Below are 21,351 nucleotides of genomic sequence, written 5' to 3'. Positions count from 1 at the left end.
CTTTATCATGTTATTCAGTATCACTTGTAACTGCCAGGAGTCCCCCTCGCCCATCTGTCAGATTTTCAAACCAAAAGCCTTGACTCTCCCCTCTTGTTTTTGCCTGAATTTCAATGAAGAACTTGCAAATAGACGAAATATTAATTCATTTCAGTCTCCTCCTTAAAAAAAAAAATCTTTTATGGAGAACACACAGATGGTTGCTGGGACACTGCAAACACATTTTGCTTATGCAAATCAACATGATTTCATTTGCTTCTGAGTTTTACCTACAATCAGTTATTACACCTTGTTTAATACTCTCAGTGCAAGTCCTGTTCTGCAAGTACTACTTATGCACTTGTATTAGTCCATGACAAAACAAACAAGATACATGAAACACAAATGCAACATGCTCTCTACACTTACAGAGTTAATGTACTTTTCCCTCTTTTAATAGATTTGATCATTCAGGACTGAGATAACAGTGGCCAGATGATCAACATCTGGCCTATCTGTATTGAGTTTGCATGGCCAGGTAGTGAGAGGGGTGGAAGATGCTAGAAGCTTTCCCCATGTCCAGCAGAGCCAATCCCTGGTGGCTCTAAGATGGATGTGCCACTGGCCAAGGGTGAGTCAATAGGAAGTGATGGTAAACCTTTGTGACAACACATTTCAGAAAAAGAATTTTAAAAAAATAGTTCTCATGCAGATGTAATTGCATCAAGAGAAGAGTGGAATGAGAGTGAGAGGAACAACTTTGGAGACACCAACATCAGGGCAGAAGCAAGTGGAGGAGGTGCTCCAGGCACCTCAGCTGGGCTTTTTCTGCAGTCTCTGGACAACCATATGGATGTAGAGATCCACCTGTACCACGTGGAGGAGACTCATGCCAGAGCAGGTGGATGCCTGAGGACGCTGTGACCTGAGGGAGGCTCATACTGGAACAAGTTCCTAGCAGGGACCTGCAGACCTGTGGAAAGGTTTCCTGGCAAGACTTGTGACTGCTTGGGGGCTCCATGCTGGAGCAGGCTGTGCCTGAAGGACTCCACCCTGTGAGGGAAGAGTGCTGGAGGAGTGCCCCATGTTGCAGCAGTTTGTGGAGTTGTTGCCTATGGGATAGATTCATGCTGTAGAAGTCCCTGAAGAACTGTCTCCTGTGGAGGGAGCCTACCAAAGCAGTAGAAGGACTCTTCTCCCTGAGCAGCAGCAGCAACAATGTGTGATGAACTGACCATAACCCCCATTCCCTGTCTCTCTGTACTGGTGGGGAGAGGAAATAGAGCTGGAAACGAGGGAAGGTAGATTTTTTTATAGTCTTTTACTTCTCATTATCCTGCCCTGATTTTTTTACTAATAAATTCAATTGATATTTCTATTTCAAGTCTGGTTTTGCCCATAATGGTATTTGATGAGTGATCTCTCGTGGTCCGTATCACAACTCATGAACCCTTTGTTATATTTTCTCTCCCCTGTGCAGGTGCAGAAGGGAGTGGCAGAGAGGCTTTGGTGGGTGCCTGGAATCCAGCCAGGGTGAACCTACTACACTACCAAAACAGGTTCAGGCACAGATTTAGAGCACTTACACCAAAAAGAGCTAATATGCCAAGGAAGTAATCTCAATCTTGTCTGGTGATTTTAAAGATCTGCAAGTGATACAGAAGTTTAAAATAGGTAGAAAATTTAACAGAAAATCTTTCATGTTCCCAGCCCTCAAAAGAGAGACTGTTTGCCAGCAAAGACACTGAACCTAGTTCGCAAGCAACAGGGAAGAATGAGATCCAAATTAGCAGGAACATGAAGAATGTGTGTCAGCTTGTTAGGGGGGGATCAGCCTTTCCCTGTTTCAGCAAGGCCCATGCAAGAAATCTCCTGCGTGCATGCACAGAGCCAGTCAAATTGTAGATGAAGGTCTGCTATGTACTACTACTGCTCCTCTTTTTCTTCTGTAGCACAGGCTAAAAGTAGCATGGTAGGAACCACAGTGTGCAAAGGGGACTGGTGAAGCAAATCAAGTATTACAAGCACATTCAGACAGCTTTCACCATCCAAATGCCGCAGCAAAACAACTTAATGTAGAAAATCACCATGTTCTTTGCATACTGTGCAAGTGCAAAGGAAAGCATGGTGGCTTAAAGCAACATTAAAATGGTTAGCAACCTTTGGTGAAGTGTACCGTGCATGTATGTCCTTACAGGAGCAATAATCCATTAGTGCTCACATATGTTTTCATATAATCCTGAAAGACTTGGAACTTGTCCTCTGGAAAATAAGCATTTGACAATGAGAAATTAATTACAGCTCACAGAAATTCTGTCCAGCAAGACAGCTCTTCAATATCTCCACGTGTTTCATTGTAGAATGAATATGATCAAATTTGCCCTAGTATCTCTTCACAAGACCTTCCTCAAATCAGGCAGTCATCCAGACACAGATACATATGATTTAGCTGTGTAATTTCAACCACTAAGAGTGTACTAAGAACTTTATTACCGCATGGACTTTCAAGAGTCATTACTGACCTTTCATTTGACCCCACTGTTTTATCGCTTCATAGCCAGGCAGACTGCAAGTGCTGAAAGACAACAGTCAATCAAGGCATGTTAGAGAGCTGAGATACAAAGGTAGAAATTAAATACTGCGCCTCCTCTTATCTAGGTTATGATGAGACAGTCCTTTTTCTTTGAAATGAAAATGTTTACTGAGCTTCCTCCATATTCTTCAAGAAGATCTCTGGTGCCCTACAAGAAGCATCAAGACATTTTCCTATCAGACTCTTGTGAAAAATTTCCTAATCTGTCATCATTACATACTTAGTGTGCTTTTCGATAGAAGTTTCCATCTATGTGATGCTCTGGCCAAAACAAGCTGTAGTAACAAAGAGGAAACAGCAACACTGCATGGCATGCCAATTTCAATCCATACAAAGAGTGATGGGGTGTTAACTCTGTAAATGCTGGTACCATTTGAAGATGATTTCTTACTTAGCATGGAAGTGAAAGAACAGATGATGTACCCAGGATCCTCTTATGCTTGTCTGTGATTTGAGCTAGCAGCTTTCCTAGCAGAGTTGAAAGCGATGGAAAGCAACTTCTTGAGGTGAGGTGAAGCCAATTTACCTTCTCCAGTATTAGCACCATCCTGTACGTACATTAATAGCTAGCAGGCTTTCCACAGATTCCAATGTCAGTCTTACTGAAAGTCATTAAGCCTGTGGAAGCACCCAGATCCTAGTGATAACAGACCTCAGAGGTTTTGATTCTCAGTTTCATGAGACACAGTTGAATATCAGTGGCTTCAAGAAGAATGAAGGTTTCTTTCCTAGAGTCAGGGCCAACTTCGATGCTTTTATTGCCTAAACAAAGATTTGTACTGAAAACATCGCAGGAACAGATCCACCGAAGGAGTGACTGAGCTATCTGACGCTGAGTCAGCTCTTTCTCCTGTTCTACTGAATTCCAAATTATGCTTTTCTAGAAAGACAAAAAACTCTGCCTAGTATTCAACGCAAAACAAAACCTAACTTGGTTAAGACTTCTAAAATGCCATCATATCCTTCAGCCTTCACGTAGTTCCTACTGCTGAATCTTCAGTTCTGTCTCACTGTCACAAGTCACTATGGAGACAGACGCCTTTCAGGAGAAATCACTGCAGTGAAAATATTGACACCCGCAGCTTCCAAATTTTGTTATGAAAGACATAGGGTATGGTACCAAAACCACTGGTTAGTTCTAAGTGGCAAAACAGAGGACCAAATGATCAAATGAAATCTGAAGAAATACAAACTGAAGTTACAAAAATTAACAGTTTAAATGCTAGCCAAGTTACAACTCTGCCATAAATTAGCAGATAAAACTACAGAAGGTTTTCCCTGGAGAAAAGTAATAAACATTTCTATAGAGACGAAATTCTGTCTTGCATACTTGCAACAGATGGACACCTGCCACAGCCTCACATGTTCAAAAGGTGACCGTCTTCTCCTTCCCATTCTCTCCCCTCTACTGCTGTGGATCATTACAATGATAGCTGGCTTACATGAAACCAACTCACGGCATCTCAGAAGGCAGTCTTCCCAGGCTCAAAACAGTCAGAGGAAGGATAAGGCCTCTACAGAAGGGGATTCCAAGCACAAGTCTAATATACATGTCCGAATTATCCTCCACAGGAGCCTCTCATGACTAGAAGCACATCTGTGTTAAGTGCTTACTCAAGCCACATAAATCTCTGTGGTCTGGTATTAACAAGCTATTTAAATTACAGAAGTTCCCCTACACACAAGATGTTAGAGACATCTGGTGAAAACCAATTTCCTTATCGTTCCAAAATTACCTCAGTGGTCTGAACATGTTTAGAATTAAGGTATCAGAAATATATTGTTCTATTAGTATGACAGCTAATGTAAGCCAAACTGGTACTACTGTAAAATAAGTCTTAAGTAAAACTGTCTCTTTGCCCACAAAGGCAGCTGAAGGTCATTCCTCATTGTACCTTGCGCCATTCACCTTAATAATCATTCAATCAGTTGAAAAGTCAATGGTGAACAAGAATGACAAACATCCAAAGCCTTAATGCAAGTAAGACATAATTTGCAGATATTATACAACTGTGTTTTCACTACTCATGTATCTGTCAGAAAGATGTATGGGCAGATATACAGATACACTAAAACAAGATAAAGATAGGGGGATAAAGATGTATAACCTTTGAGGGGCATAGAGCGGTATGTCCTTTGATCTACTTGTACCTATGTTTTAAAAAACCCTTTTAGATTGGGTAAACCACATCTAATATGTATCACTTCTACTTCTCAGCCACTGCACTGGGAACTTTAAAACTGCTGAGCAAATTTTGTTTTCGGAATATTCTGAACTTTGCTATCGTGTTGCAATGCAAGAAACTGCATTGTTGATATACTCTTCATTCTGCTTAACCCAACTTATTTGCATTACAATGCTTTTCCTCTTTCCAGTCATGCTAGAAGCTCATAAGTCTGAATCTCTTTCCTTCTGCCAGAATATATCCATTTCTATCCCTTTCCTTTAATTTTCTTCTTCTTACACCCATCTACTCTCCTTCTAAACATGCTCCTCTATCCTACACAAACTGAAAAACCATCTGTAGCAAATCTTTCAATCCGATCACTAAACCAAATATAATGATTCTTTACTTAGGTTTCAAGTTAGTCACTACAAAACCTCAGTCATATACCTCCTATTTTTAATACAATGCTATACTACCTCCAGTATGCACAAAAAATATAGTTTAAAGAGGTAGATTGCTTTCACCAAAGGAAATTTTTCACAAGGTAAATTAAGAAAAAAAATTTGGCAACAAAATTAACTGTTTTAATTTTCTGTTCTGCTCACATTACACCAGCAGAACCAGAAAATGTACTATAACCTCCTTTCACAAACTGATACTCCCCCTGGAAGGTGGTAACACTGACAAGATTTTTCCTTGTTTCTTTTAGAATGGTTGTTTCAGTTTTCAGATACACTTTTGGACAGCATTCTTAGCGTCCAGCGGGGCCTAAGCAATGGGGAACAGCTAGTAAGGAAAAATAAACACTTTAACATATTCTGATCCAGTTGTTAGCATCAAAGAACTGGCAGAAAATGGCTCCTCAACTGTCAACATTAAGTGTCAGGCCAGCAAAATATGGTCATAAGTGACTTTTTCTGATTTCTGAGCCTAGAGAAAGGATTAGGCTAATCTGCACAGTTTGGTGCTGAACAGAATACTCCTTTGCTTTGCTTGTGTTGGAAGCTGACTCATCACTTCAGAAGCAGAACATTCAGGAAGGAACTACTACAGTGTGATCTTCCACAGCAAAAATAACCCACTTTTATCTATCAAAGAAGAAGAAAGGGGCTGCTGTCTACTGCACAAAATAGTATGAACAGCCAGGCATACCAAAAGCTGGCTTCTGCTTTTTCAACTATTCTGCTGTTGTTTTCCCAGTTTCTTTGGCACGCAGCACACCAAGAAAATAAAGAAGTTCCTGACTTAAAAGACAAAAGTTGGTAACAACAATACCAAGAAAATCAGGATTACCCTGCAATTCCACCGCAAGAGTTAACTACCAAACTGCCCATTGCCCCTGTACTTGATGACAACAGCTCTATCAACAACTTCATGCTCCATTTCCCAGTCCAGAGAATGTGTGTGTATATTAGGAAATCTGAAAAAAATTTGCAAAAATGTATAAGACAGTCTCTTGTACGGTCCAGCTCACAGTTCACACCAAGACAAATATCTGTGTGTGATGCTACTCAATAAACCTGGCACACAAGAATAGAAAGCTATTAGTTAATGAATGTCAGGGCTGATGGAAATGATCCCAATAATTAGGTGAAGGAGAAATACAAAAAGAAATAAGAGCAGGACTGAGTGTAATAAAAACTGAAAGCATCCAGAAAGAAATATGAAAGGAATAAGGTTAGAAGGAAACCCACTGTGGGGGAACAGAGCTGGATCTGTCATCTGTGGTACACCAGGATGTAATTCGAACCTGATGAATGATTGCTGGCTTCATACTTAACTTCCATATAACTTCTCCACAGTGGAGACAATACAGTCAGATTTTTGTGCCAGAGTAACTACTATTCTTCCATTGAAATACAACAGTTCTAGGCAGACCGTGAAAAAAATTACTACCTAGTGATAAAGCAACATGAACTCATGTATTTTACTGTTATATTTTTAAGCTTTATCAATTTTTCATAGAGACATGTACCATTTAATAGTGTTTCTAGAATGCTAGGGTGGATATCGATGCTTTGAAACAGGTTGGGAGAACAAAGTGTCAGAAACTCTTTTGCCACAAATGTAAGAAAAACTGACTATAAAGGTACTTCAGGCAAGCCTGAGCTTAAAGGGAGCTCCTGCACCTGGAGACAAAGCAGGTGGTGGAGGCCAGGTGAGGCCCTGACTGCCAGCTACCAAACAGACACAACACCTGAGTCATGTAAAATTGAAAAGACCTGAAACCCTCAAAGGTGCTGCAAATACCCAAACACCTCTAAACATCAGTGCACTTGAATAGTTCTGTTTCAGTCTTCACCAACATCAGCATTACTGAGGGCCAAATACTTTGCCACCCAACATTCTACAAATGCAGAAAGCAGTCACATCAAAACAAGAGGAAAATCTCCAGCAAAAGCACTCAGCCTGTAAATGTATCCCACTCACACCCATTCCCAGGAGCCTCTACCCATTACTTTGTGCAGTGCTTTTGTCTCCTTAGGGCTGCTGACATAAGCCAAGGGCTAGATGGCAGCAACAGCAATGGGTGGGAGTGACAACAGGAAGGACTATAAATAAGATAATTGCCATTGTTATTTTACTTGCTGTAGAGACATTCAATTCTAATATTTAAATCATTAGCTAGCTGCATGGAGTCAGTGAAGTTTTTTCCCCAGTCTCCCTTTTTATCTGGACTCTGAACAAGGTTTCTGCTTTACTTCCAATGCTTCACATCTATTCTCATTTTGTTATGATTGAAGAGAGGTGAAAAGACCACTAGTTATGACCTCATCGGCTGAAAAATGGCAAGGGAAGTCAAACTCACATGAAATGACATTATTTTGCGTGACTTTTCTCTCCCAGAATAATACCACACCCTTTCTGACACAGTTGGGTGTTTTTGCAGATCATTCCAGAGCAACTGAAGCACCAAGGGACACAATAACCAAGTACCAGATTTGTTTTCCCACAGGCTTTTGCTCATCTGCCACTGTACAATCACTGTTTTCAACATCACTAAGGCCAACCGGAAACTATAAAGAAGGGAATTAATGTCTACCCTGTCATAGCTGGAATGTGAAAGACCACTGGCTGGAGTACCATTGTGGGTGGGAATATTGGACACTTTTTATTTCTTCCTCCATCCTGAAAACAGAACAGCCTACTGTGGCTTTACTGACAAAAATGCAAAATACCAAAATGCAAACTACCAAATGTGGTCAGATGGCGAATAGGCATCAGCCCATCTACTTCCTTCATTTAGATAATTCAGGTCCTGTAAAGAGATAGATCTGACCAGATAGATCAGACTGAGTCTACCAAATCCCAGGTACAGGAACTTTATGAAAGAACAAAGTCAAACCTTTATGAAAACCAACACTGTTTCACTCAAAGATCCTTAAATGCAAAACATGAGTAGGGTTTCAGTTCTAAATAATGCAAGTCATTTCTGTGGTATGATTTAAGAGCAATCCAGGCCCAGACAAGGAAGTGCTACCATTTAAACCTCTCTCTGCCACCAATTCAGCAGAAGTCCCAAGTGCAAGAGTTGAAGGAAACAGAAAATATTTCCATTTCCAAACAAATCCAAATTAATCCAAAAATTGCTTAACACAAATTTCCTAAGAAAGCTAAAGGCTTACTGAAGTCGAAGGTTTGCCAGAGCAGATAAAAGACTGAGTAATATCACAGGATCCAGACTCTGCCACCCACCCACGGCAGAATATGGCCAAAACTGAGCCAATCTGTCACAGGAAACTTTGTTTTGAACAAAGAATCTTTTAACTCAACTACATTTGTTTTCTAAGGGATGTTTTTCAGACCACAGAATACTTATGCAAGCAAGGAGAGCTCTGAAGGAGCTTTATTTTAATTTTGATTTCAATTTCCTCTCTGACACACAGACCCTGGAATTTCACAACTGGGACAGACTATTTTAGCCTACAGAATATTTTTTGCTCATCTCCTCACAACAGGTATAATTTGCACTTTATACAAATCTCTTTCACTGTCTTCTAGATCTTTTTCCAGACCAAACAGTTTCAACTACTGCAAGGCTGTGAAATTCAGACAAATGTGGATTAATACGTTTAAATTAAGACTAATTAAGAAAATTCAGTTAAGCATCTTTTGCTTCTTGCATGGGACAATTACTACTTTTTCTACCTGTTTTTATCAGAAAAAAGAATTAAAGTTCCACTGTACTCTGACGAACTGCAATGCAGTCTGAAATCTTCAGGGTTTTTATACAGAAGGTACTACAGTAATACAAGTATTAAACATTCTCCTCTAGCTTTTGAACAGTCCTTATTTCAAGGAGACAAGTATTCATAGATGAAACAAAAATATTCTTGCATAGAAGAAGGTTTCACTGAACTTAGTTTTATTGTTCCAATCCTTCTTTCCCCTCCTATAAATAAGCAAAACTTCCCAAGATACATGTCAGCTCAGATGCTGGAGGTGGTAAATACTGGATATTAGATTTAAAAAATCAACCTTAATATACTGCTTCATGCTGCTGCATTGTCACACAGAGACAGAGGACAGCTATCAAGTCTGCAGTTTGCCTAACAAGTCAAAAAAGCAGCACTATTGCAAAGGGAACAAGGGACTGAGGTTGCCAGGCAATACCTTTTTTAATTATTAAGTCCTATTGGCAGTACACTGGCACTCTGTCTTGAGGACAGAACTAAGCATTTGGGAAAGGATTTCAAAAATTCGCTCCAAACTGAGCCCTCATATTGTAACAGTCTGCAAAAATCTAATTTGCAATTTTAGCTCTACCTTCCACAATCGGCCAGCACAGCTTTGCCTCACAAGTATCCAGATAATGAGCAATCTGCTCTTGATCCTGCATTCAAAGTACTTAAAGTGATTAACAGATCTTCACATGGAATAAGTCCAGGCTTTCCGCATGTAGCCTTTACCTACCTTCTGTTGGGTACTCGGCCGTTCATTTCAGTGGGACTGCATCTTTAATATCTGTTTGAGCTGCACAAGGCTAAGTGGTGCATAAGATCCTGGAGAGGACAGAATTTAAGACCCACTCAAAATTTCACATCTTAGAAGCAAAACCAAAACCCACAAATATTGCCCCTAGTAATAAGCAAACGTTATCCCTGTTATTATTAACCATTCAGCAACAGTACATTAAAAAAATATACATGTACACCTTGGAACCAGTACCTTCTTAATTACTGCGTATGAGTCAGGGGGCAGCAAATCCATAAAGCTGCATGACTGTCCTCTTCTATCAACCTAGAGGAGGTGATGGATGTCACAGCACAGCAGTTCTTGGATTTTAAGCCACGCAGTACAGTAACTCTAAAGAGCTAATGCATAATGGGGGAGGGGAGAGGAAAGGCCTCCAAAGCCCCGATATATTTAGAATCGATCCTTTCACCTAGCCAGGCTGTAAAAACCTTATCGCTTTAGTGATCTGTACAGAACACTTTGAATGCTCAGGTGAGTTTCTGGGGAAAATAGAGCTGTTCAGCTTTGGTTTGAGACTAAATCCTACCATACTGCCGACATTGGAACAACCTCTAGCTCAGGCATGGATTATTGTACTCTTCATAATCAGTTAAACGTTCCAAAGAAAAAATATAATTACATCTGTACTCAACACAGGTCATTGCCAAACCGTATCAGTTTGAAAGCCTGCAACAAATCATGAACTGTATTAGGCATCAACAAAAAAAAGGAAAGGGAAGAATAAAATCACATGAATGACATTCATCATTTGTCACTCAAGAGACTGTCTGAAAAGAGATTTGATAATTCTGGTTCAGTGGGAGCTGTTTCCAGGCAAATATAAACATGAAAAATTCATGATGAAAAAAGGTAGCCCAAACTGTTTTGGTTTGGTTTCAATTAAGACATCTTTATGAAACAGTAAATAAAACCAACACAAACTCATTCATGAAATAAACTCCAAAATCTAGAAGGTAAGAAAGACATAAGAACTTCACAGGCAGCAGCACAATCCACACCAGATGCTGGGGTGTTTTATGGGGTTTTTAAAATTAGATTTAATTTAAAATGTTTTTTAAAGGTAGAGATGTGTAGTTTCATTCATCAGAACAAATGTTTAAAAGCTCTTAGATGCACAATCAACAAGCTACAATCAAGCTACATCTGACAACAGTAAAATTCAAGAGTTTCTTGAATACTGCAGAGTTTGACCTAAAGGTGCGCAGAACAAGTTGCCAGGAGCCGAGAAAGAGGGCATTCCTGCACTGTGGTTCATGGAATTCCACACAAGATAACAACTCATTCAACAGAGCTATCAAAAAGCAGTTCACTTTTTGATGTGCTACATTTCTGTTAGAATTTTTTTGACCCAGCTTACGCTGTGATTAAAGATTCTAACCACACAATAATCTGATGAAGTATTAGGAATATTCTGTGGTTACCAGATGATCATAATCATATCAAAACCACACATTATGTGACTGAACACGTCAAGTAAGAAAAAGCTAATCAATAAACCCAGGGCAACACTGACAACACTTCAACAAGCAGAATTAGGCGTTTTCAGTTCTATGAATCAAAGTTATGGGGTTTTGCTTATTCTCAGGATCCTTGAACAATGCAAAGTCAAGAGGAACTAAAGACTACTGTCTGCCATCTTTCCACAGGCCCATACTCATAAAGGAGAATGCAATGCTTTTGTGGACCCCATGGCCCAGTTCTCATACATCCCACCACTCATATATACCATCTTTTCATCAATTATTCATACTAGCATTTCTTTATAGTATACCAGGAGCCTCCCAGGAATTCCCAATTTAAGCACAGAAATTGCTGTGATAAGCAAAATCTTAGTGATGAAAGTATTTACCTATTACTATTAAGTGGAGCTGCTGGCACACTGACTGTCATTTGCTACACATCTCTGCAATTAGTCTATACACAGGCAAGGAGGAAGCCATGCTTGCATTTTAGATGTTTCCAGATGGATGTACAGAAAACTAGGAGCTTGGCTTGTAGCTGTAAAAATTATCCCAGACGTAAGACACACAGAATTCGAAGCACATACAGAATTTCAGAGACAATTTGGAACCCATATGTGCACAAGATAATGCTTTCTCTTTTGGGAGAGTATTTTTGGTTTAATTAAAAATGGTGGTGTCATAACAAATGCGGGAGCAATACAACAATGCTCCTAGAAAGTACAGTGGCAGGGCTGTGTGTGCAGGAATACAAAAGGTTCACAGGAAGGCTGAGTGTCCTCTGCCTACTTCCTTCCCAAGAGGACCCTGAGTGATGCTGCACCACGCTGCCATTACCACCACAAGGACTATTCTACACACTGGGACACAAAAATTCACTGTTCTGTGGGCAAGAGCTCTTCTCTCTGATCTTAAGAAAGTGATGAAACCAAACAACATAATTATGAACCGCTATGCATTGGAATAGTTTCTCTTCTTAGTCCTTGAAGTTCTGTTACTGTTTCTTTTTCCTAACTGCAGAATGCTTAGGTCTCAGGAACACTCGCCATTAGCAGTGAGACAATTAACAAGCAATTAGCAGACATGCCAATCACCTTTGGCAACCTTTTGGCAATCAAAGCCACACCAACATGACAAACTATCCTAGAATCTAAGAGCAAACATATACCAAAAAGCAGCTACTTAAAACCATGTGCTGTACCCCATATTCTTTCAAACAGCTTAAGGTTTCCCTTGTCCTGTCATAAGGAAATATGCACAGTCTTCAAAATGGGATATTACTTAAAATTAAATAATCATCTTGGGTGATGAATCATCACTTCAAAGAGCAGGACTGTGATTAATGTCTGATACTTCAAGAGCGAGTTTGTTTCAGAAATGTTGAAATACTGAATGGAATTGTTTGATAAGAAAGGCAAAAGTGAAGTTGCTGTCAGAAGTCAGACAAAACTCAAGTTTACTGATGTGGAAAAAACATGCCCTCCCCACCCCCTCAAAAAAAAGAAAAAAAAAAAAGAAAAAAAAAAAAGAAAAAAAAAAAAGTGGAGATCAAGGAATTTTTCTAGCTTCCCAGAAATACCACAAGACTGTTCACACTCTTAACTGGCTCCTTAGAAATTTCAGAAGAACACAGATCTTTCCCAGCTTTGTCATAGATGGTCAGATGGTGAATTCAGGGGATGCCTGTGGACACCTGCTGCACGACAGTGCTTAGGTCTGTTCTATGCTTCCATATGCACAATTTGGATAAAGTGCTTAACACCACAACTCTAAGTTATTTTTTCTTAGGAGCAGAGAGAACCCTGCAAAAAATGTACATCGTGCCTCAATTACATGAAAAGGATATTAGCTAGGTTTTCAAATGTAATAGACATAATTTAGTTTCTTAAAAACAAGAGGCAGTACTCTTTCCGTAATTGTCTATGAAGGTAGCAGATTCCATCTGTGAAGTCACCCTTTTACTACTTAGTGTGGGAAGGAGGATACCAAAGTGTTCTTGTGGACATCAAACCTATTTCATAAAGACTTTGTATTTTTGACTTGCACTTAACAGTGAAGATATCCATCCCTATTCCACTAAAACAAGCTATTTACAGATGTATTTCATTTTGGAATTCTCAGAAATCTACTAAGATATGAAAATAAGAGATGTCTGAGAAATGTCTGAGAAATCACCTGTCAAACCTCTCAGAGAGGAAAATAGCTGCACTAATTTACAAAAGCTAAGGAAGGAAAAATCCAACAAAGTACCAAAGTACAACATACAAACTGTCAGCCTACTTCTGTGAATTCCTGGTATTTTAACATCTTAAAAATGAGCAATACTTTCACGCATAATTTACATCCTCTGCACTAATAATACATAAATTATTTTTTTATTCTTTTCAGTGAAAATGTGTAGTATTAATGGCCTCAATTTCCTCACCATATTACCACATTTAAAAAAATCCAAATAGTCATAATTTTTTGCAACTACAATACAGGATACCAGGATATCAGCACAAATGATTATACTCTGGGGAGAGAGAGAAATATAAGCAGAGTAACCAGAACTAGGAGTTATGCACCATCAGCAACATCTTATAGCTTGTTGATAGAATCAGATAATTGCATGTGGGCAGAACCTGAAGTCATCTGTCATCAGCCTTAGGAGTATATCCAGGCTGTTTGAAAGCCCTGATTTCTACTGTACACAATTTTTACATTTAGAAAAAAGGAAAGAAAAAAAAGGAGTTTTACTGATTTTTTTTTGCTCCCTGAAAATTCATCTCCCAGCTGTTGTCTTTGACACGACCACCCACCAACTCCACAAAAAATTCACCTTTTTACCACTATCCTCTTACAGGCCAAGGTACTACCTAACTAAGGCCAGATCAATTATTCACCCAGCGAAAAGCATTCAGATATCACTGAAATAGCTTCACTATATTCTACATGAAGCTTTACTCAGTCATTTAATTGCACTAACAAAGGAAATCCATTCTGATAGAAGGTACAACACTGGAGGGGTTAGTCAGCAAATTACACTGGAGTCCCAGAAACAGCAATAATAATAGTGCAGACTTCCAAACTGCTCTGCCAAAACACATTCAGCAGACCCTGGAAGAGCTCTCTTCTACACCCCAGCCAGACAGAAGAAGAGGTTCACAAGTACTTTTCCTTCTCTGAAAAGATCACCAGAAGAGTGGCAGCTATGACTGGATTAAAATTTTTACAAAGGGACATTTTAAGTGTTAGGAACAACTATCCATAGACCATGTGGAAAGTCAGCTCTACTGGCATCTTTACAAACAGATAAAGGCTTAACTACATTAAATAAGCAAAGCTATAGCTTTGGTGGTCTGAAAGGTAGGAGAAGTAAAGACTTCAAATAACTTAAAAGGAAGAACTACTGACTTGGCTCAATCAGAATTGTTGGGGTTTATTTTGACCTCTGTCCTTTCCTCTTTCTTTGACCTTGGCAATGCCACTTTGCTGCTAATCTTCTGAGCCACTTTGAGGAACACAGCCATAGTGACTTTTAAAAAGCACTTTGCTAACTGGCATGAACACCCTCAGCAAAATCTTACAATGTAGTGCAAATAACAAACATGTTTTGCTGAGACAGTAAAAAAAAAATCAAATATGCTTTTGCTAGCTCTCCACAGTATTAGTTAGTTGGCTTTATTCCTGAAGCAATGCTGGCATACCTAACATTGACAGACAAACAGGACCAACTTCATTATTTACAATACTTCACTAAAACCAACAGGACTGTGCCTTTTTGATCCTAGGCATTATAGGCCAGGCACTTTTCTCTGGCCAGAAATAAGACTCGAATCACAGATGACAGACAAAAGAAAGGAAAACTCTTAAGAGCTATTCTAAGTGCAGTGATGTTGACTACAGTGGGCATTACTAGTTGCTTTTTTTGCTATAGTTCAGCATTTAGATTATGTAGGTGATTTCACATTGGGAAAGCCCTACTAAGGACTCTGTAACATATGCTCAATGGCTCACCGATGTACAGCTAAAGAAGGAAAGGTTGGAAGTATCACCAGATGAAGACAAGCAGCAGCAGCCACTGAGGAGTCTGTCAGATTAACCTTATTAATTTTCATATAGAATAACTTGAATCTCTTAAAGCAAATGCCCAAAATAAAAAGAGAAATATTTATTTCCTCACACAGCAGAACCAAATAGTTTCCTAAATTACTTTTTTTCTCTCATGTAGTTATATGACTGACATATGAGTTGGTAATGCCATTGAAACACTTGTCTACCAGACTTAACGCCAGCTGAACTCAGACTCAACAAAACAATTTCAGGGTCTCGAAAACTAAATCACAGGTGTACAATTCATTCTATAAAGACCTTTCTGTACTCACTTCCTGATTGCATTCCCAAAGCAATCAAACTGGCAGCACTCAGAACCTCCAAGGTTTACAATAAATCTTCCTCAAACAAACATGGTACTAAATGTACAGAGCACTTTTCCTATACTCTAAATGTATTAGCATTAAATGTAAAGTTATGAAAAAGTAAAGGAGAAAAAAAATTAAGAAGAACTATAGAACAGAAAAAACTTCCTTCTTTTAACAAAAAAATACGGATAACAGACAATTGATTTGGAATGCTTTTTGATGAGGAGTATCTCAAGAAAGAGACACCTCCTGGAATCTTCAAATAATCATCTGAAGTTCAGTTCAGATGAATTAAATTGAAGTTATCTCCCAAAGTAATCAAAACCCCATGATCTTTATTACATTACCAGAAATGCTGACAACTATTCTGAGCATTGTTTTGGTATAAACTATCTGACTCCACCAAGCTGCAATAGCTTAAATCAAAAAGGACTTTTTTTCTAAATCCTTATATAATGGGGTCATTTCTCAGACTTGTATTAGGGTGCCCACCTGATACGTTCAAAATGTAATGTAAACTGCTTAAAAGATTCATAATAAAGTACTGTCCTTATGCATTCTGTGCCTGCATAAATATAAGCAGACATCTGACAACAAGGCATTCTCTGATTTTCTTCTATTCCAGCAGAAAAATTGATTTTAAATAAGGCAACTGCTCTTTCCCACTACCTGATCTTGTTCCCTAGCTCCCAAACTAACTCGTTCTGCACCTTCAGATGCACAGTGTACATCCCAGCTGGTGCCTGAAGGCAAGATGAGATGAGATGTGCAAGAATCTCAATCTATTACTCAGTGTAGGCAGTACCAACCAGTAGATCAATACAGCTGATGCTCCCATGACAGCTCCACAGCGCTTGTAGATGTTTAGTACATGTAAGAAATGCTTTTGCAGGAATCCTTTCCAAGTTCCTGCAAGCAGAAGCTCTTTCCTCACCACAGACACATACATCACTGCCTGTCACCTGGTGGGTGGGAACTTGTGCAAAGGAAATGCTACAAGCTGGTAATTCTACAGGCACAAAGCTAACAAGATAACCTGGTCTCCATTATCCACAGTAATTGAGAAAACTAAGTTTATCAGAAAAACAGACAAAATGCAAGCTATATACTAATCAGGATGCAATAATATACTTAGTCCACTAATCTTTAGAAAACTAGAAAAAAGCTTTCCACAGGAAAAAGAGCAGAGAAATTTCTAAGATGCTTATTATATATAAGAGAAAAGGGATTTCAGCAAAGCAGTGACAGAGTAATCAAGAAAGACATGACTTAGGCAGCTCCAAGTTGTTTATTCCGCAATCCCTTATCCCCACAAAAAAGCTCCACCATTGTCATTATCTAACATTTAGGATGTAGATACACTCAGAAAAGAACATGTATTTCAAATGTTTAAAATAGCACATATTTTTTAAAATTTCTCTTCAATCACACAGCACAGAATGAAGAACTCCATTTTGTTTAATAAACAGCTGTTGCAATATGTTTAGCCCATACGCAAGGTTACTAATTTATCTTATTTCAAAAGAGAAAAACAAACCAGTAATTTTTCCTTAAAATATCTTAAGTCCTTTCTTCCAGTACGAGCTCCTACATTTGTTTAGTTTCCCAAACGTAATACTGCTTCCTCCAGCCTTATATGGGATAGAATTTTCCTCTACCCATCACTTCTCTACTAGATGTGATGCTATCTTGGTCACAACCACCAGGTAAATTCTCTATCTTTCCCCTTCAAACACAGAACATGCCATCCTTTCAGAGGCATTCCCACTCATTCTTCCTCTTTCTTTACTATTGCTTAAGCCCAAATGGGGGGAATTATAGTAATACCTGTAGCAACTTCTCACCGACCATTACCAGTGCACCACAATTGCACTCTGCTGATTCACTGTGACAAGAGACATTTATTCTTGCTGCTGACAGTCCAGATGTTTTCTAGCATCCATACCTGTCTGGATGGTAACACTGTGCACTGGGTGTCCCTCTGGCTGGGCTGGTTCTCTTGTGGATGCTTTTCCCTTTTACAACTAGAAATCTCCAGTCTGAATAAAACAGTGAAGTACTAGAAGCTAACAGTTTTTAATCTTAGAAATAACTTTCACTCTAAACCTCAAAAATGTTCAACTAGCACTTAGCAAGGAAACCATAATGGCCTGTTAGCAAAATAAGCAAGTAAATATTTTCTTAGGTAAGGAGGAAAGGCACAACACTGAAAGGCAATTATTTCTTATTCACAGATGCAGCCAGTCATTCATTAATTAAGGAAATCATTCCTTAATTTTACAGCATTTATCAACATGCCCATATATTTGCCATCTGTAAGAGAAGCGTTTAGATACCAGAAAATCTTTATTGACATTAAGACTGCTTTACTCTAAGAGAACGGGAAACTATGTTACTATAAGAACAACACTATAGAAACTAACTTGAAAGTTCTCATAGTTCTTACTTTGCAAACTCACTAACAAGAACTAATAATATTTTTTTTACTCCTTCACAACCAACTAAGTAAATCACTGCCACAACATTTGAGACCAAAAACCACAGGAAGATATGGCAAGGCCTGGAAATTTACAGCATTGCAATGGTTAATGCTAGTGCTAGCAAATCTATTTCAGATACTAAAATTCTCATCTATCAGACCTCTTTGCTAATGTGCCTGCCCTCAAAGCAAAAGGGAACATATGCCTGCATCCCAGCCACCCAGCTTATAGAGCTTCTTATTAACTCAAGCCATAATTGACAATGTGTTCATACTAACACACCAATCTAAACCAGCACAGCTAACATGCAGGTCTGTGTTTGCTCCTGCCATCTAGACACAGACAAGCAGAGAAAAAGGCTAAACAGTGACATACAGGCATCAGGAAAGAAGAGGATGATCTTTAAACCACAGCAGCACTTTGCTCCCACACTAATAATGTTCCATGCATGTGTTTGACTTTGAGAAGTTAAAGTTTGTGAAAAGAGACACACTACAAGAACACCCAAGCAACACACAGTCAGGCTGGCAGTACTATAGAGCAGCTGCAAACACTGTGATTTCCAGAATCCTAACTACCAAAGTTCAGTCTTCCTTGCTCTCCAATGGGTGACCTGTATCATGTAAAGCACCACAAATATCAGCTGAAGTCCTGGGAGTACAAGGACATTTTATTCACATGAGTTAATGTTACTGCCAACACCAGCTCTATGATGGATAAAGAGAAGATCCAGTTCAGCTGGGATAGGTTAAATCACCCATAAGGAAAACAGGCCTGCATCTCATCTATACAGCAAAATCTAGCAGGTACAATGAAAGCTTAGGAGCATTTACCTTTACAAAGAAGCATTTATTCTTCCAAAAAAGTGGAAGAAAACACACTTTTTAAGTTCAATAAGGCTTTTTAACATACAGAAGTCTACTGAAATGCCAATAAAACCTAATGAACTGCTAGCAAAGCACGCTTCATTTACAGTTGCTTTTGCATGCAATCATTTAAGTTGCGTCTACAGAGTGAAAGCATTTACATCTTTCCTGTGATCTGAAGCACCATACTGTATAAAAATAAACCCTTCTGGGATTGAATTAGAGGATACAGTGGTTCACAAGAAAGGATCATTAAATTAACATTACTCCCCTCTTTTCTTTGTATGATTTTTTTCCCCAAAACCACAACCCAACACCCTGACTGTACACTGTGTAGCACTTACTGTTGCTGGACTTGAGGTCACGGTGAATTATGGGAACAATTGCTTCCTCGTGCAGGTAGTTCATTCCCCTGGCAATCTGCACTGCCCAGTTCACCAGTATGTCAGGAGGGATCCTTTTACCAGACAACACCCTATTGAGCGATCCTCCGCGGGCAAACTCCATGATCAGGCAAAGATTGGGCTCCTTCAAGCACACGCCCCTGAGGGCAATGATGTTGGGATGTTTTAACATTGCAAAGAGCTTGGCCTCTTGTCGAACATTCTCAATGGTCTGGCTGATGTCCTCATCAGGGTCATAGCGAGCTGCCTTGACAGCAACCTCATCTCCTACCCATACAGCTCGATACACTTTTCCGAAGCCCCCTATGCCAATGATTTCTTCCAGAACAAGCTCTGAGAAGTCGATCTCTAGGACTAGGGAAAGAGGAAAAAAAAGATGTAAGCATTTAGCAACTATGCAGCCTGTACATCAGCTGAAGGTCCATGCTGGCCAACCTCATGCTTGTCCTTGGAGGAAGGGCCAATTTTCACTCCAAAACAATATAAAGGAAAGCAGTGGCCCTTTCTGACAAGCTTTTAGTGCCAAATAGTATGGTAAAACAGACCTTGCGGGGTCATGAAACCGGTATGAAGTATTCACTGTAAATGATAAAACAACAGAACAGCCTCTTCTTACCACAGTCAAACCCTTATAACACTGATGCCCCTACCCCACCTTAAGGATAAACTCTCAGAGGCGGTACAAGATTCTGAAAATGAAAAACACACTCACCAACTAATCTTTGCTGTGTACACAATACAGTGCTTAATGTAAAATAGCTAAAACAACAGAAAACACATCTGCTTCTCCACTTGCCCCTTACCTGAATGTCTCCTGTTAAACTGCCACAACTACCTTTTAGTCCTTCCCAAATCACATTTATTCTTCCACACTTCTCCAGGCTTTGCAGATTTGTTCCCCTCAAGAGATGTGTTAACCACTTCTGATGTTACCGACAACAGTGTGACAAACAGATGGATCAAACCACATACTGAGGGTACAGAGAGAGCAGTAAGAAAAACATTTCTTCATTAATGCATACTGCATTTTTGTTACAAAAGCTTCCTATTCCCATACACTGACAGCTATACTTTACAGGCTGACATAGTGACTTGTGGCTAATTGGCATCATATACGAAAAAAATCCACAGATGCAGGTGCCTGAATTCAGCACACAAATTGTTGAAATTTTGCTGGAGCAAAAGCAATGAGAAAATGTATCCTGTACAACTGTACACTAAACACAGTTTATATGGGTGGCCAAAAGAACTCATCCAATACTGACTCATGTAGAAGGAAAATTCCAGATACTGAACAATGAAAACATGTTGACACAGTTTAATTTACAGCAGTGGTAGGTTACCACTGATGCTAGTCTATCTGACATTTGCATGGCTACCAATTACAGTCAATGAAATTTTTAAAAGCTTTAAAGGAAGAGGACCATTACGCAAGATTTAAACAAAAAGTCACCAAATCTTTTTAATACTTTCCTGCATTTGAAATGCCAAATCTGACATGGTTCCCCTGCTTTGTCTAGTAGAAAGGAAATTAAGTTTGTAAGGGAGCAGGTTAGATCCCACTTAAATAAACTAGCCTCCTTATTCCAATAAAATGCCTTTCCTATGTAAAAGCCTACAGTACAAAACTTTGCCACAAAACTGCATGGAGTTAATACAAACTCTTCTGTCCATATCTGCAAGCTTTTATTTTGACTGAGCTCTACCTCTCCTGAACATGATTTTTAGAAGTTGGCTTACTTTTTTAAGTTAGTCAAATCTATGAGTTAGTTTAACAAGGATGTCTTTGCTGCTCTTTCTAGTGTTCCATGAACAAAAGATTAACGGGACACAAGACAGAAAACTGGCCAAGAAAGTCTGTCAGAAGGAGAAGAGGCCCCTTCCAGTCCAGAACACAGAGAATTTATTTTTCTGATACTGTGAATACATATTTTGGGAAACACTCTGAGCTTCAAGGATCTGCACAACAAAGAATATTTCAGTCCTACAGTTGCAACCTTGGTGTTTGAATGCTTGAGACA

The 21,351-nt window shown here is 39.2% G+C and overlaps 1 protein-coding gene across 1 annotated transcript in view; it reads right to left on the bottom strand.

The window, feature by feature from the left end:
- The window catches only part of MAP3K9 (mitogen-activated protein kinase kinase kinase 9), a 56,027-nt gene that overhangs the window by 30,972 nt on the left and 3,704 nt on the right, over window positions 1–21,351 (bottom strand). Inside the window, exon 2 of the mRNA XM_066188190.1 lies at window positions 19,271–19,684. Coding sequence (XP_066044287.1) covers window positions 19,271–19,684 — 414 coding nt within the window. The remainder of the gene's footprint in view (window positions 1–19,270; window positions 19,685–21,351) is intronic.

Source organism: Chamaea fasciata, unplaced genomic scaffold, assembly GCF_029207755.1.
Source record: "Chamaea fasciata isolate MVZ Bird 193981 ecotype frontalis unplaced genomic scaffold, bChaFas1.0.hap1 SCAF_7, whole genome shotgun sequence".
Taxonomy (NCBI): Eukaryota; Metazoa; Chordata; class Aves; order Passeriformes; family Sylviidae; genus Chamaea; species Chamaea fasciata.
Note: the sequence above shows the minus strand (reverse complement) of the source record. Positions and strands in the feature narration are given on the sequence as shown.